The 15,326-nt window shown below is 30.2% G+C and overlaps 1 protein-coding gene across 1 annotated transcript; it reads left to right on the top strand.

Moving 5' to 3' along the window:
* The first annotated feature begins 10,059 nt into the window (after positions 1–10,059).
* Positions 10,060–15,326, top strand: LOC147067908 (mucin-5B-like). Its single transcript, XM_085952520.1, has 4 exons — positions 10,060–10,116; positions 10,307–10,541; positions 11,886–12,074; positions 13,726–15,326. The coding sequence occupies exons 1-4, from the start codon at positions 10,060–10,062 to the stop codon at positions 13,905–13,907; spliced, it is 663 nt and encodes a 220-aa protein (XP_085808646.1). The 3' UTR covers positions 13,908–15,326.

Raw genomic sequence — 15,326 nt, 5'->3', positions numbered from 1 at the left:
GACCAGATAACCGGAGGAGATTGGTGGTTTTCGGTAGCCTCCATGGAAGGCGAAGCATATGAAGAGCGCTGGAGCTACCAAGTGAAGGAGTTGACTGGGTGCAGTTCACTCTGCCCTGAGAGAAGCAGAGGATGGAAAAGGGTGGAAAGTGTTGGTCAGCCAAAACATGACAAAAATACAAGATCGTCAGCCATAAGGGTATGACCATGAAGTGAAACTAAAAATATGAAGAAAAAAATTCACCATGACTGCACACAAATAATATGTTTTTGCGTTCTTTTAATGGTTTATGTCAGTTGAACAAGATTTGCATGAGTGAATGAGTAAAGTATCCATATGTGAGCATGGAAAAATGTGTAGGTATGTATGTAATTACTTTGCTGAGTGTGGTTTTTTGTGCAAAACCTATAATAGTATTTGTTTTTAACTTTAGTTTGACGATATTATGTAGTGTCATTATATTATGCTTTAAATACTTGCTTGAAATGTTTTAAAGCTTAGGACATGGAAAATCACTTTTGACGAACAACAGATCAGAACCATGGTAAGTTCACATTTTTGACACATTTGTGTTTTCATTAACAAAAACTTAAACACAAACTATTATTATTCACCACAATTCAAAAAAATCTTTATGTGAATAATTACATTTGTCAAGGTGGAATTTCATTAAATGAAACCTACGGAAGAGTCTAGTTATAATTAAGTCATTTCACCAAAGCCCTCTATTAATCTCAACTGTTAATCTCAATCGTAGTGCTAGATGTTGCTTATACTTGGAATGCGATAAGGTAAACTGTTAAAATATGGGACCGTTGGGCCGTACGACCTGGTCGCCACAGAATTATACAATATATATAATATATAAATATATATAATAAATATAATTAGAATACTTTTTTTTTAGCTCACCGTGCTCCTCTCTTTCATGAGATTTCGTTAGAAAGTCTCTGTAAACTTAATCAAATCACACTTGAGTGCGTGGCGACTGGCGACCTCAGTCTTAGGTATCTGCTCCTGAGACATTCCCAGGCTTAACAAATTGCTGATGTTTTACACCCAAATGAAGGGCCTTGTGATACGCTTGATTAAAACCGAGTTTTAAAGAATCATTAGCTCATTACTTAGAACAGATACTGTGTACCTATGATGGTCTAGAATTATTAATATATCTTCAAGCAAAATTGCATAAGTTGACTATTGTATGTTCGGCAGTTGGTTTGGTTCGTAGTATGAAATTATACATTAATACTTACTATTGATATTATTGTGACTCTTAATACTTATATTATGGTTTGTTGTACTAATTAAAAAAAAAATATATATATACTTTTATTTCAGCAAAGAAATGCCCAGGAGATAATGAAGAGTACCAGGATTGCGGAAGTCCTTGTGTTAAGAATTGTGAAAACATGAATAAAAATGAACCTTGCATTGAAAAATGTGTAAAAGGATGCTTTTGTAAAACAGGATATGTACGCCACAATGACAAGTGTATCAAACCTGACAAATGCCGTAAGTGCATCAAATAGCAATATAGGTATTGACAATAATTAAAAGTGTATATGTATTGTATTTTTTGTCATTCAAACTATCGTATAATGCATTTGTTTTCCTCCATAACCAAATTAAAAGTAAAATTATTATGTTTATCTAGTTCACGTCAAAAAACGTAATTACTCGTATCTCATTTGAAATACATCGGTCATGATTATTTGATTTTACATCTTGTAATACTTTAACAATAATTCATGTACAAAATATATGAATTGCCGAATAAAGGCACAGCGAATTTAAATAGACACAGTTAATTCATATTAATTCAATATTATCAAATGCTAGTACGTTAAGACTAATATTTGTAGTATGTATGCTTCAGAGGTGTTTTAAAATTATAACTGACTATTAAATATTTGAAATATTAAATTTGGAAATATCCCAGAACCATACCTATTAGAAAAAGTAGTTTAATTGCATGATTACTAATTAATTTCACAGTACTTAGATATGACGTAGATGACTAAATTGGTAACGCACACTGACTGGAATACGATGGATAGTATCCATTTGATTTATAGGTTCGAGTCCAGTTCAGCATCATATTATTTTCAAGGTTTTTTTCTAATTTTTACGTCTTTGAGAATTTTTAAATTATTCAATTCAAATTATGTATGTTTATTTATATGTTTTATCTTTTATTTTTATAGCTGTTTGCAAAGAGGCAAACACAGAATATAAATATTGCGGCAGTGCTTGTGAACCAACTTGCGAGAATAAAAACCAGAAAGGCATTGCCTGCCCCACCGTATGTGTTTCTGGTTGCTTTTGCATAAAAGGTTTTCTTCTCAAGAATGGTAAATGCGTGAAACCAGAGGATTGCAGTAAGTTTTTAGTTTATATCCACAGTAAAGTAGTACCAAATTATACGTTTCTAAAATTCTGGAGAGTCTGCAAATCCTTATTCTAGTAAAGTCACACTGTTTTATTTTTTAATGTGTATTTAGTCAAAAAATACCTAGTTGGTATGGAAAATTTTCTCTTTAACATAAAAATGATAACTAAGCATTATTACTTACCTAATATATGTATTTTCTATGCAGTAGTATGGTATGTGGTTTGCTACTAATAAATGCTGTAGATATTACTATTATGTAATCATTCAAGAAAATATAGGTGATAAAGTATACCCATAGACCACACGCCACTACTAAAAGCTCATAAAATCCGTAAATATTGTGAAATATTAGAATGGTAAAAGATGCTCACAAAATTCGATGATAACTATTTACATATATTAAGAAATATAACCAATCTGTTTAGATGGATAAAATTATTGTAATATGAATCTATTTTTCCTAGAATGTGGAGCAAATGAAGTTTGGACCCAGACCCGCCCCGACTGTCCTGACACATGTGCCAATTACAAATCTAAGGTTGGAAGATGTAAGACCAGCAAGCCTGGATGCGCATGTCAACCAGGATATGTACTGGAGTGCAAAGGAGGAAAGTGCATCAAGTTTTCTGATTGCGATAAATAAAGATTTTTAATAAATTACGTAACCTTTTTTTACACTTATACATACTATAATTTCTTTTATTGTGTAACTGTCAATTCATGGTGAAACTGCATTGTATTATTAATTTATTTAATGAAACGCAATTTTTTTAGTACTTATTCCACTTTAATAAATACATCTGGACCGGTTTCGTCCGCCTCAAAGGGACATTTTCAACTGAATAATATTTATAAAACAAATTCAAAAGGTGACACAAATGCATTGCATTTTCCTTCCAATAATAGGTACTTTCTCAATAACAATTAAATTAAAATTAATGAAATTAGATAGTAATATTTCATACTACATAATTAATGGCGTTAAACAAAATATGAAGGAATGAGCACTTACAATAATATTTCAATATATCACCAAACAATTAATATTTATGATTAGTCAATACTTAATAACAAAATAAAATTGGATTATCAATTCATTTATAAAATTTACAATAAAAACTAAACAATATTACCACTTGCTGGACAAACGAGTATAAATACGAATATAAACGAAAATTATCAAAGTTAGGTAAAAAATAAAATAAAATAATAAATAATAAACAATATATAAAATCATTTTAAATCAATAAGACAATCCCAAATACATATTATTCAATTGAAAATGTCCCTTTGAGGCGGACGAAACCGGTTAAAAAATGTGCAGACAGTTGTTTTACAAAAATATCAAATGTTGGTACATATTATATTAAAATACATTGTTAAATATTAAATATATTGTTTTAGATCGTTTGAACATATTGTTTCGTGTATTGTATATGTATACCATATTATTATTGTTTATCTATACTGTATGATTTTAAATCTTTATAGTTATTGAAAAATAAAAAATAAATCCGTTACTCGACGTTCAATGTATTATATTATGTTAATGTATATATTATTTCCACATAATTTACCACTTAAGTATAAAAACTGACACTGGAAAAACCCTTGGCACTTATTATAACATCACTATCCAGAAACATAATAAAAAACTGAAAGAATAACCAACATAAAAAATATACTAAAATATATTAATGAATATTATTAAGTTTATTCGGTTAAAAAAATCAAGACGCTGAAGATGGCGTTATAGGCGAAGCAATCGAATCTAATGTCCTTTCACCAAAATGTCCTTACATCTTTTTGGGTTAGCAATCTCGATATCTATTCATAGAGTGTTTTTGTTTGATCACCAAATTTATCAAGAAGTTATAAACGTACTCCAAACTAACATACTAAAAAAAATAACTATGGTATAAAAAAGTTGTATAAATACCGCTTACAAATATTTGTATTTTTTTATACAAAATTACCATATCTTTTTTCATATTCCGCCACGCATGAAAAAATATGCAAATTCACTAACAAACAAACAAGTGTTGTCATATTTACAAGAGTTTTTTTACTCTTTCGTGAATATCAGTAAGGCGTGGTCTTATGGATTGTTTTGATATAGACTGTCCAAATTATGTTTACTTAATTTGGCGGTGTGTAATGTTTGAAGGTATGAATATTCGAATAACGGTCACCGCGTCGGCTTATAATGTCGTGTGTCCCGAGTTAGAATTCGGGGTATGAAAAATTCCCAAGCAATATTACATGTTATTTTTTAATGTGTGTCTGGACCAGCGTATGGATCTATTAGGTTGAGCAAGTGGCTAACATCAATTTCTCGTAAAAAAAATCTTTTAATATAACCTTCCCTCTGTAGTGGACCCATATGGGATCTTAGGATCGGACATGGTAAAAAACCTTGACCGTCTTTACTGTCATGCAAATATTTCTGCACGTGATTCGGAAAAAGTTAATACACAGCTGTAAATATTTTTTGCGGGTAACTAAATTTGACACCCACGATGGCCGCGCGGCTTAAGCGTTGGACTATAACGCCGTGAGTCCCAGGTTCGAATCCTGGGTCTGGCAAGTATACATGTTGTTTTTCAATTTGTGTCTGTCAGGGTATGGACCTAATAGGTTGAGCAAGTGGTTGACATCCATTTCTCGTAAAAAAAAAACAAATCTGTTAATACAAACCTCTACTCTGTAGAGCCCCATATGATTCTATTAGGATCGGACATGGTCTAAAGAAAAGAGAACTAAATGTATATAAGATGAGTCCACACTAGACTTGATCGTACAGACGAATTCTTGGTTAAAATGAGAGCTAGTGTGTTTTTAATATAAAACTATAGTATTTTCCTTGTTTAATAAAAAAACGTACGTACGTAACTCGTGAATAAAAAGTGTAATTACATATTATATTCCACTTATAGTAATCCTTAGGTGATTAATAAATTATTTAAAAAAAAATCTTAAATATTATTTTCACCGATTAGAAAACATATTATATTTATTATAAAATTCAATATTCTCAGACAAGGATCATCAGACAAGATTAATCTACAATGACGAAAATGCTCATGCAGAACAATATAATGAGGTTCTCTTTCCAAAATATGGTAATATAATAATAATTATTTACTTGCAATTGAAAAGGTAAATAAGTATACATAATTCCTTAATTTTTTTAAATAAACAAAACATTTCAGTATGAAAAATTGGGTTTTTTTTAATATTTCCGTTACACATTAAATTAAATCTTTTATGATTTATTTTCGTAACTTACAATAGAATATTATGATTTATGTCATTTAAATAAAGCAATCATTTTGTGTTACATATTATTTTTTATGAATTTTCCATACACACATACTTATCAATACAGTTGAATACGAATACACGTACGAGACTATTCAAAAAAAGTACAAATACTAATAGTCGGAATCACGAAATGCTAAATTAATTATTTGCTTACATTTTTTATTTTATAGTAATATTATCTTTATGAAACGCTGTTTATATAATATATTGTAATAAAATATTTATATCACCTCACGAAGTGGGTTCTTAACAGATCTATTTTATTTATAGACTGTAGCCATTTGTAAACTATATTATTGGCTTCATGATTCGGGTCCAAACATTTATTTTTTGAAGAGATGTCAGGCTAACTTTAGACTCTTGAAGAATCCATAGCATGTGGACGAGGTAGGTCTGACGTCATCTCTTCCGTAGATGGGAGGTTGCATGGCTGCACTATTGTCTGCATTTTACTATTAAAGTCATACCATCGTCTATCTGATATTTGCCGATAGCAACTGTTTTTGAATCTCAGTATACGGTTGCTCTGAATCTTTAAAATTTGTTACCATCTTATGTAAACCAGTACCACCAGAATACAAACGTTAAACAAGCAGAATTTGAATGAGTATTAATTAACCAAACCGTAAGTTCAAGAAATTCTCCATCGAGTTATATATGCACGAGCCATTCCCATTCGGAAATCGAGCTCTCTTCAAGTGTCGTCTTCCATGGTGTTTACCCACATATATTTTAAACTTTCGATATCAATGTTTTTCCCGTCGCTAATCAATGGTAAATCTGTATCGTGACTTGAGATATAATTAAGAATAAAAATGTTTGGAGGATGGTTGTTCAGTAGCCCATGGACTTGAATGGTATGTAGCGCCAGTCTAATGTCAGACTTCATACTACATAAAAGACTCTGGAATTAAATGGATAGTCATGACACATTCGCCAAATTCTCCTGAAATGGCGCCATTAGATTGCCATATTTTTAACAGTCTACAAAACTATATTAATAGAAAACGGGTTTTTCTCATTTTCTTTTAAATAAAAAATGAACATGATAAATTAGAAAAATCCGTCATGACATGACATAATGAACAAACAATATAAGTGTCAGCAATATTTGAATAGAAATATAAAATACTATGTGAAAATTTGAAAGGGCACAGTGATTGATCTAAGCCATTGATAATATCAATGATCTAAGCAGACCCTATCTTATAAAACAACGTCCAGTGAAACTCGCTATTCCGTAAGTAAGTAAGTAAGAAAGGTGATGTCCTTCAGCTCAAACCCTACAGAATCATATCGCTAAGAAACTGAAAATTTAAGGGCAATATGAGAAAAAATCTTAAGCAATCAGATAAACTACAAAAAAACATTTTTTCTCTCATTTCAAACATTCTTAAAATACCGCATTATTTATGGAAAATCCAAAGATTTATATTACCTAAATAACCTTTATTTTTTGGTGTAGTCTAATTATTTTTGTATTCAATAATTTTTGAATTTAAATGAATCTAATATATAAAAATTAATATTTGTGTGTTTGTGTGTTTGTTTGTTCGTATTTAATACGCAGCCATACCGTTCATCCGATTGCGATAAAACTTTCTCAACTTATTGCTTGCACTTGCGCGAAGAGTATAGGCTATACTAATATATAAAAATGAGTGTCTGTCTCTCTGTATGTATGTCTGTCTGTCCCGTATGCGTTCCTATACCATTCATCACAAAACAGATTAATAAGATTGTAACCTAATGGGTTATTTTTATAAAAGTAGTGCAAGCTGGGTAATTATTCTTAGAGTTCTAAAGTGACTGTGAAAAATGTATTGTTGATAAAACTCGATAATGTTTTATAATAGTTTTAAGACGCTTTATTTAATTTATTGTTTTATCATTCTACATGTTTACAACCCTAATTTGAGGCAACGTGTCAACTTTATAGATGCAAATCTTATTGGCAGAACATATTTAGGTAATCAACAATTCGCTGAATAGAAAAAAAAAACACCACATTTATACTAATTTTAGGCACTATATAAACATTGTGTTAATAAAAAAAGAGTTCAGGTTAGCGTCAGTCATCCCCAGCAATTGTTGACTGAGGTGAACCAGTTTTGACGAATACGTGCAGATAATTAAATATTTATTGTTGTTGGTTAGTACTGCAACATATCTACGAGATGAGAGCTGTTTTGTCGTTCGCGGTGATTTTTCTGCTTGTAGAACAATTACTAGCATTATCACTAGAAACAACTAAACCACCAAATAGTAAGCGTTTTTTATTATTTAAATTTAATATCTAATATATACATTGGTGAGGTCACAACAATAGGATATAAAATAGGTTGTTTGTCAGTGTCAATAAATAGTTAAGACTCTCCTAAACACAGTGACAAATTAAATATAATATATATATTCAATTTATTTATTTATTTTACATATTGTGGACATTACAAATTATAAGTTTAAGACGTTCACAATATGACATTTAGAAACAAAAAAATATTATATATATATAGACAAGAAAAAATATTTTAGCAGAGATTTTAACCTATTTAAATTCCTAAGTTGCATAGTAAAAATTTCTAAATGAGACATTCCAAAAATTATTTATGATGAAATAAAGGAGTTGATACACAAGTATTGTTCTGTTATGTCATACTGAATATAAAAAGTATTCAATAAAGTTGTGAGTAGGTAACATGTTCTTTAATAAACTTATAAATTAGTCCACGCATGAAATTAATTATTATAATATGTAATGGAGGGAGATTTAGAATAGAGACAATAATAATATGGTATCTATTTAAGTAAATAAACAATCCAATTTTTTGAATCGTTAAAATCATACCACACTATAAACTGTATTTGTAATAAGATATACCTACATTTATTTTCACGGTATAACAATAGTCTCTATAGCAAAAAGGCCTATTTTCTGTACAACAAAACAGTTTTTAATTAATTTCAAATGAATCTATGAAACCACAATGAAACACGACCTAGGTATTTTTTTTAACTTGCTTATCTTCTCTCCCTTGGCTTTCATGTTCTCTATATTTTTATTAACAATAATTATTTTATATATAACTATTTTAGAATGAGGTTTATATGAAGTTTATTACCAGTTTGGTAATAATCCATGCCAAAACACTTGTGCTTATCCTAACATTAGACCACTTTGCAAACGTGACTGTCAACCTGGATGCATTTGCGCTAACGGGTATCTTAGGAGTACTAAGAATGATTAAGTAATTTCAGAAAAATGCGGTAATTCATGGCTTATTCTGCCTATTACCACCTATTGTACTAAAAAAACTGTATTTCATTAATCATAATATATGCAATTAATAATAACCTAAATAACCTTACCTATCATGTTCATTGGTAATTCATTTATTCATGACATAAATGAATTATACGACTACCTATCTCTTAAGTAAACAGATACATTTTATAATATAAAATAGTAGATTATAATTATTAATTATATTGTTAATTAATGCGATAAGTACCTACCTATATATCGAGGATGTCAAACCAAAAAGGAATGTTAATAAAGTATCTACACTTTTTAGCGATTCTTTCGACGTCACCAACAGACACATCAGCTAGTGATGGAGTAACAACTATTTTTCGATAGTGCAATTAACGACAGACTATCTAGTGTGTTTTTTAAAAGCTTTTTTTTCGAATTGGTAACATTTTTTTCAGCGACAGCCAATTTGACAGCTGATAGCTTATTTGTGCTCAGTTTTGTTTACCATTTCACCATGTCACGCCAGAACAACGCTTGCAAATACCGATTTTTTTTTTCGAAAATCGTGGTTCAGTTCAGTTCGTTTTCACCACAAAATTGTTATCAACGATGAGGCTCATTTTTATTTGAATGGCTACGTCAATAACCAAAATTGCCGCAGTTGAAGTGAAGAAAATTTATAAGCCATTATTGAGACGACATTACATCTACAAAAAGTTACTGTTTGGTGTGCTTTATGGGCTAGAGGAATCATTGGTCCATATTTCTTAAAAAATGATGCCGGACAGAACGTAACAGTCAATGGAGAGCGCTATATATTCATAATTACTGACCTTTCGTTCCCCAATTGAATAGAATTAACGTGAAAGAGCTGTGGTTTCAACAATCGGCACAACACGCCACACAGCGCGCGCCACAATCTTATTCAATTTATTGAAAGAAAACACTCGATGAGTGCATAATTTTTCATTATGGACTTATGAATTGGCCTCTAAGATCATGTGATTTAACACCTTTGGATTATTTTCTGTGGCAATATGTGGAGTCACTTGTCTACATTAATAAACCAGTGACGATAGACGACATGGAAGCCAAAATTTGCCGTGTTATTGCCGATATACGGCCTCAGCTGCTCCAAAAAGTGGTTGAAAATTGGACTTCCAGATTGCGCTTTCTTTGAGCCAGCCGCGGTATCCATATACCCGAAATCATAGTTTAACACATATGGCATAAAATTATCTTTCTTATAAAGCTAATATCATGGCCATTATCACGATTTTTATGTGTTTTATTTCTTTTTAAAATTCAAAACCTCAAAAAACACCCTATAGTATATTATATTAATAGTTTTGTCATACTTTATTTTATTAGCTCATCCATTCACATGTAACGAACACGAAGTATATGATCCATGTCCTAACAATTGTAGCGATGAGACTTGTGAAGAGTATAATAGCCAAAGTTGCGAATTGGAAGATGGTGATACCGTTTGTCGTCCGAAATGTATATGCGAAGGCCGTTACTTCAGAAATAGTGAAGGAGTGTGTATTTTTCAGGAAGAATGTGGTATGTAAATTGATGTACCTATCAATTATTGACTATTAAACGACGATGAATGTCAGCACTTACTAATAGTATTAACATTTTTTTTATTCAACGAATAATTCAGATCATTTAATAATGTAACATTCTTTATATAATATAATATTATGGTGTGTTTTATAATAATGATACTATATTAGCATTTTCGGTAAAAATATAGTATAGGTGTTTTATGTGAATACAGTATTTCTCTCATGGCATTCATTAGTGGAATGGATCTTATGGAGTTAATTAAAGAAGAAAAATTGTACTCGTGACCATGGTAAAACAATCTTTTTTTAACGTGAAGGAATTGCTAAACATTCAACTGAAAAATAAAACGTACCACAAATTCGCTTTGAAGTATCTTAACTAGATGCCCTCGTCGCCTAGTTGTAGGTAATCAATAGAGACCTGAGGCACCAAATAAGCATATAAATCCAAAGAGGTAATGTAGTCACTGATTTAGGTACTCTTGGGGTATCCAGAGGACTGGAGGAGGTATTTTATATAATATATGTACTTAGGGAAACCTAGTATAATATCAATAAATTTCTAATGATTAGTTTATTGGATTAAATATTATATTATGTGCTTATATCGTTTAATTTTAGATCTTTTATCACATATTTTGTGTTAATTTATTGATTATTGTTTCTATAAATGATTTATTAACTCTCAATGTAATATAATATGTAACTGTAGGCGGCTCTCGTGGTGCAGTGGGTAAGGCGCTGGCCTTCCACCCGAGAGTTCTGGGTTCGATTCCCGGTCACGACAAAAATATTTATGTGTTTTTCTCAAAGCCTGGGTGTTTGTGATTGTTCAAAATTAATAACAAACCACCTTGTACGAAAAAGCAAGGACATGGTTATTAATAATTCTAAAAAAAAAAAATATATGTAACTGCTCATTTTTAATAACAAGAATGTTTAAACAAAACAAAAAAAACCAATACTTATTATTGTTATTATAATTAACATTTTGACTTATTTTTATTTTTTTATAATAGTTGTTGTACTCTTTACTTGCACTGTATTTTTAGTAAATTTTAATTATTCATGTAAAATAATTACAGTTTTTAATAGACTTAATTATTAAATACGAAAAATATTTCAAAATATCTTGGTTGATGAATATCTATATATATTGAAATGTTTTGACATATTACATTAATAATGATATTATATTTCATAATAGGCGCGGCAATTTAACTTTGATAAACGAAAATAAGCTATTAACTACAAAAAAGTTATATTATTCAATTTTATTAATCAAATCTATATTAACTAAATCTAATTATGTGTATCTTCGCCTGCCTTAAATCAGATATTACCTGTGGTGGAGATCTAAATGCAGAGCATATACCGTGTGGTGATCTATGCCCTTTGAGTTGCAATACTAAAGGTTCAGGTCCCATACTGTGCCCTAAGTACTGCATGAAAGGCGGGGGATGCCGCTGCAAGACAGGATATGTCAGAAATATTCGTAATAAGTGCATTCTACCGAAAGAATGTCGTAAGTTATATAAATATGAAATTTAAATTTATTCACTATAGCATTACAAAATTTAAATCTCTGATCGTCAAAGTAAAATACATACATATTATTACATTCTAGAACTTTTAAACTAAAGAAGTCTATTGCGAATATCATTTTACTAGTGGTGATATTATATCAAATATACAATTTAAAACAATTTAGTGATTGTTAATATTTTAATACATTTTAATTATTAATCAATTAGTAGTTATATTTACAAACATTAATCTCAAAAATTGATACTTTTATAAACTTAAAGATATTTTAAAATTCTTGTTATTACATATTTTTAGCATGGCTTAAATTTGGTTGATATTTTTTTTTCGAGGATATCGTAAAGATGTTTCAATAATTCACAGTTCTAATTTATTTTTATATAATTTTATTAACAGAATTTTTCATAGAAAATAAAATTTAAATTCTCTTTATTTGTATAGAATTGAGCTTCAGTATAGTCACAATATCAAAACTTAAATAATGCAATACATAAGATTTTTTGTTATAATGTTCTCAATAAAGCTTGGCATATTATGCGAATTTCTCGTCAAAGAGACAATTTTGAAATAAAAAATATTTTCAGGTCGCCCTTTCTCTTGTAAATGTTTTCATTTTTTAAAAAAGCATATGGCAAAAAAAAATAAAAAAAAGATTCAATTTGTAAACTTAAAGTTTTTAACTAAAAATATATATTATTATTACTCTTATTAATATACTGAAAAATATTATGTGATTTAGGTATGCAATTGTTTGTTTGAAACTAAATCCTGCAATCTAGACTCAAATTTAGTGGTGTGGATATGCAAAACAGATGCGATATGGTTGTCTGTTAATTTTGATCTTAAGTTTGATTAATTTATTAATGCCCATTGTATAAAATGTATTTTACATAAAATAGAGGCACTTCCAAATAAAGAAGCCATTTGATGTTTAACTATTTTTGGATATATCTCAAGTGCTTTTGTAGAATTCAATTAAATTCTTATCACGATAAGATGCTTTTGCTTCCACGTTTTCTTGCAAATCTATTAATTCAAACTTCATATTTATGTGTCCGGGTTACATGACAAGGTACCTTGAAACATATTAAAATTCATATTTGATGTTTCTTAAAATCCAATAAGTGCTTATTAAATTCATCTAACACACATTGAATGACCCTGGAGTATTTTTCTGATCGCAGAATACTGGAAGCCTCAGTAGATTCATTTAAAAGAGTCTGATATGCTTAAAAATGATAAAAATTTCCAACATCGAATTGTTTTTCGATAAATATCAAAGTATATGACCATTTATTCTTGCCAGAGGATATTTTATTTCAAATATAATTTTGAATATTCAATTTGAAAAATAAAAAATAAAACTGATTTAACATAAATCACGCAGGACACATCAAAAAGTCACGCGGGACTGAATTGGGCAGTGAACCCCTGGTCTAGTAGGTTTGGGTTAGATCCACAAATTCCATTCCATTTTCAATATTTTTCTCTGTTTTGAGGCCTAGATAATATGTTTATAAAATTCTGACCCTCTTGTGGAAAAACTGAAAAAATAAAATAGAATCATCTATGAAACATATTGTTTTATACAATTTCCTCAGTTAACAGTTGTGATTAATGTTTTCTTTCAGCAAAATGTGGCGCAAATGAATTCTTCAGTTGTGGCTCTGCCTGTGACACAACATGCAAAACACTAGGACAGACATGCCCTATTAAAAATATTGTTTGCAACGAAAAGTGTTATTGCATCGACGGATATGCTCGTGATAGCAATAAAATATGCATTCCAATTAAACAGTGTCCTCCTAAGTAAACTGCAAACATATTTTACGTGTGTCATCGTTGTTTGCTGTGTTCCGTGAAAATATATCATTTATAACATATTAGGTATGCAAATACTTCATAACTTTTAAATATATATTAATATGTACTTAATATTATTATACCTATAAGTTACAATACAATTAACATATTTTTATGATTACCTATAGATTAGGATAAGGCAGTGCTCCACAACCGATGTGCCGCGAGACGATGCTAGGTGTGCCGCGGAGCATTGCTTAAAAAACACAAATAATTTTGTATATTATACAATACTTACTTTATGGCCAAATTTGCATACAAGGCTGATAATAAATAAATTTGAGCGCCTACATAAACCTAATAAAAAAAATGCAAGGTCAGAATGAAAATATATTGACGTGATCTGATAAATTAGAAGGATTTAAGACAAGGATCTCGACAAATGTTTCAAAGGACCTACCAGACCACCAATAAAAACAAGCAATTAGTTTTGGATCCGTCTCAAAAATTTCATCAATACTTTCATATAACCAATACACGTGGATTCAAAACCCTTTTGTAACCAATGCCGAAAATTTTATATAAGCGTTTATACTATTTTCTGGATTAGGTTTTAGGATCGGTTAATAAAGAATATTCTCGTATCAAGGCTACGAAACTAAGTAAGTAAGGCTAAAGACTTTTATCTTTATTGAAACAAGTCCAGGTATCATATTAATTAGTAAATTCTATTGCTAATACAAATACATGGGAATATGTACATTTGGTTCTTCGCCGTGTGTTACGTATATTTAATTATTTATTAAATAAGTATGTAACGTAATTTTGGTGCAGTCCCCCACAAGGTGGGGGGCTCTAGCCTGGGGGCTCAAGCTCATGGGGGGGGGGGGGGGCGGCGTGGCAGGTCAATCAGATAAGTGAAAGAAACACAAATTACAAATTTGCTCTAATAGCAAAAAGAGTACATATAGATTGTGGGATACAATTTATTATTGTTGTGTCAATACCCGACAAATAATTATTGTTAACCCGAAAACTAGCCATAATTCAAGTGGATGTATTACATACAAAAATTCGATAGACATAGAAGCAATACGAATAATTTTACCTCGAACATCATTTGAAAAACGCTATTTTAAAATATTACACTGTTAGTGTTAATGTTAACCTAAGTGATAGGTAAGGGGTGCGCCGAAGATTCTAGCATGGGGTCCATATTTTGGTGCATAAATTTTTTTACGTGTGGTGTGCCGCGGAATTATGGGAAGACCTTTAGTGTTCCGTGGATGAGAAAAGGTTGCGGAGCACTGGTATAAGGTACACTGGGACTCAGCAATTCTCATTTTATTATATAAAAAAAAACTCTGCAATAATAATATGCGTGTGTATTGAATTACTTTACATATTTTTAATAAACCAATATTGTCAA

This window comes from Rhyacophila brunnea, unplaced genomic scaffold (genome assembly GCF_057557595.1).
Source record: "Rhyacophila brunnea isolate RB1 unplaced genomic scaffold, BYU_Rbru_1.0 scaffold_3, whole genome shotgun sequence".
In the NCBI taxonomy this organism is placed as follows: domain Eukaryota; kingdom Metazoa; phylum Arthropoda; class Insecta; order Trichoptera; family Rhyacophilidae; genus Rhyacophila; species Rhyacophila brunnea.
This window is presented reverse-complemented; position numbering and strand designations above follow the sequence as displayed.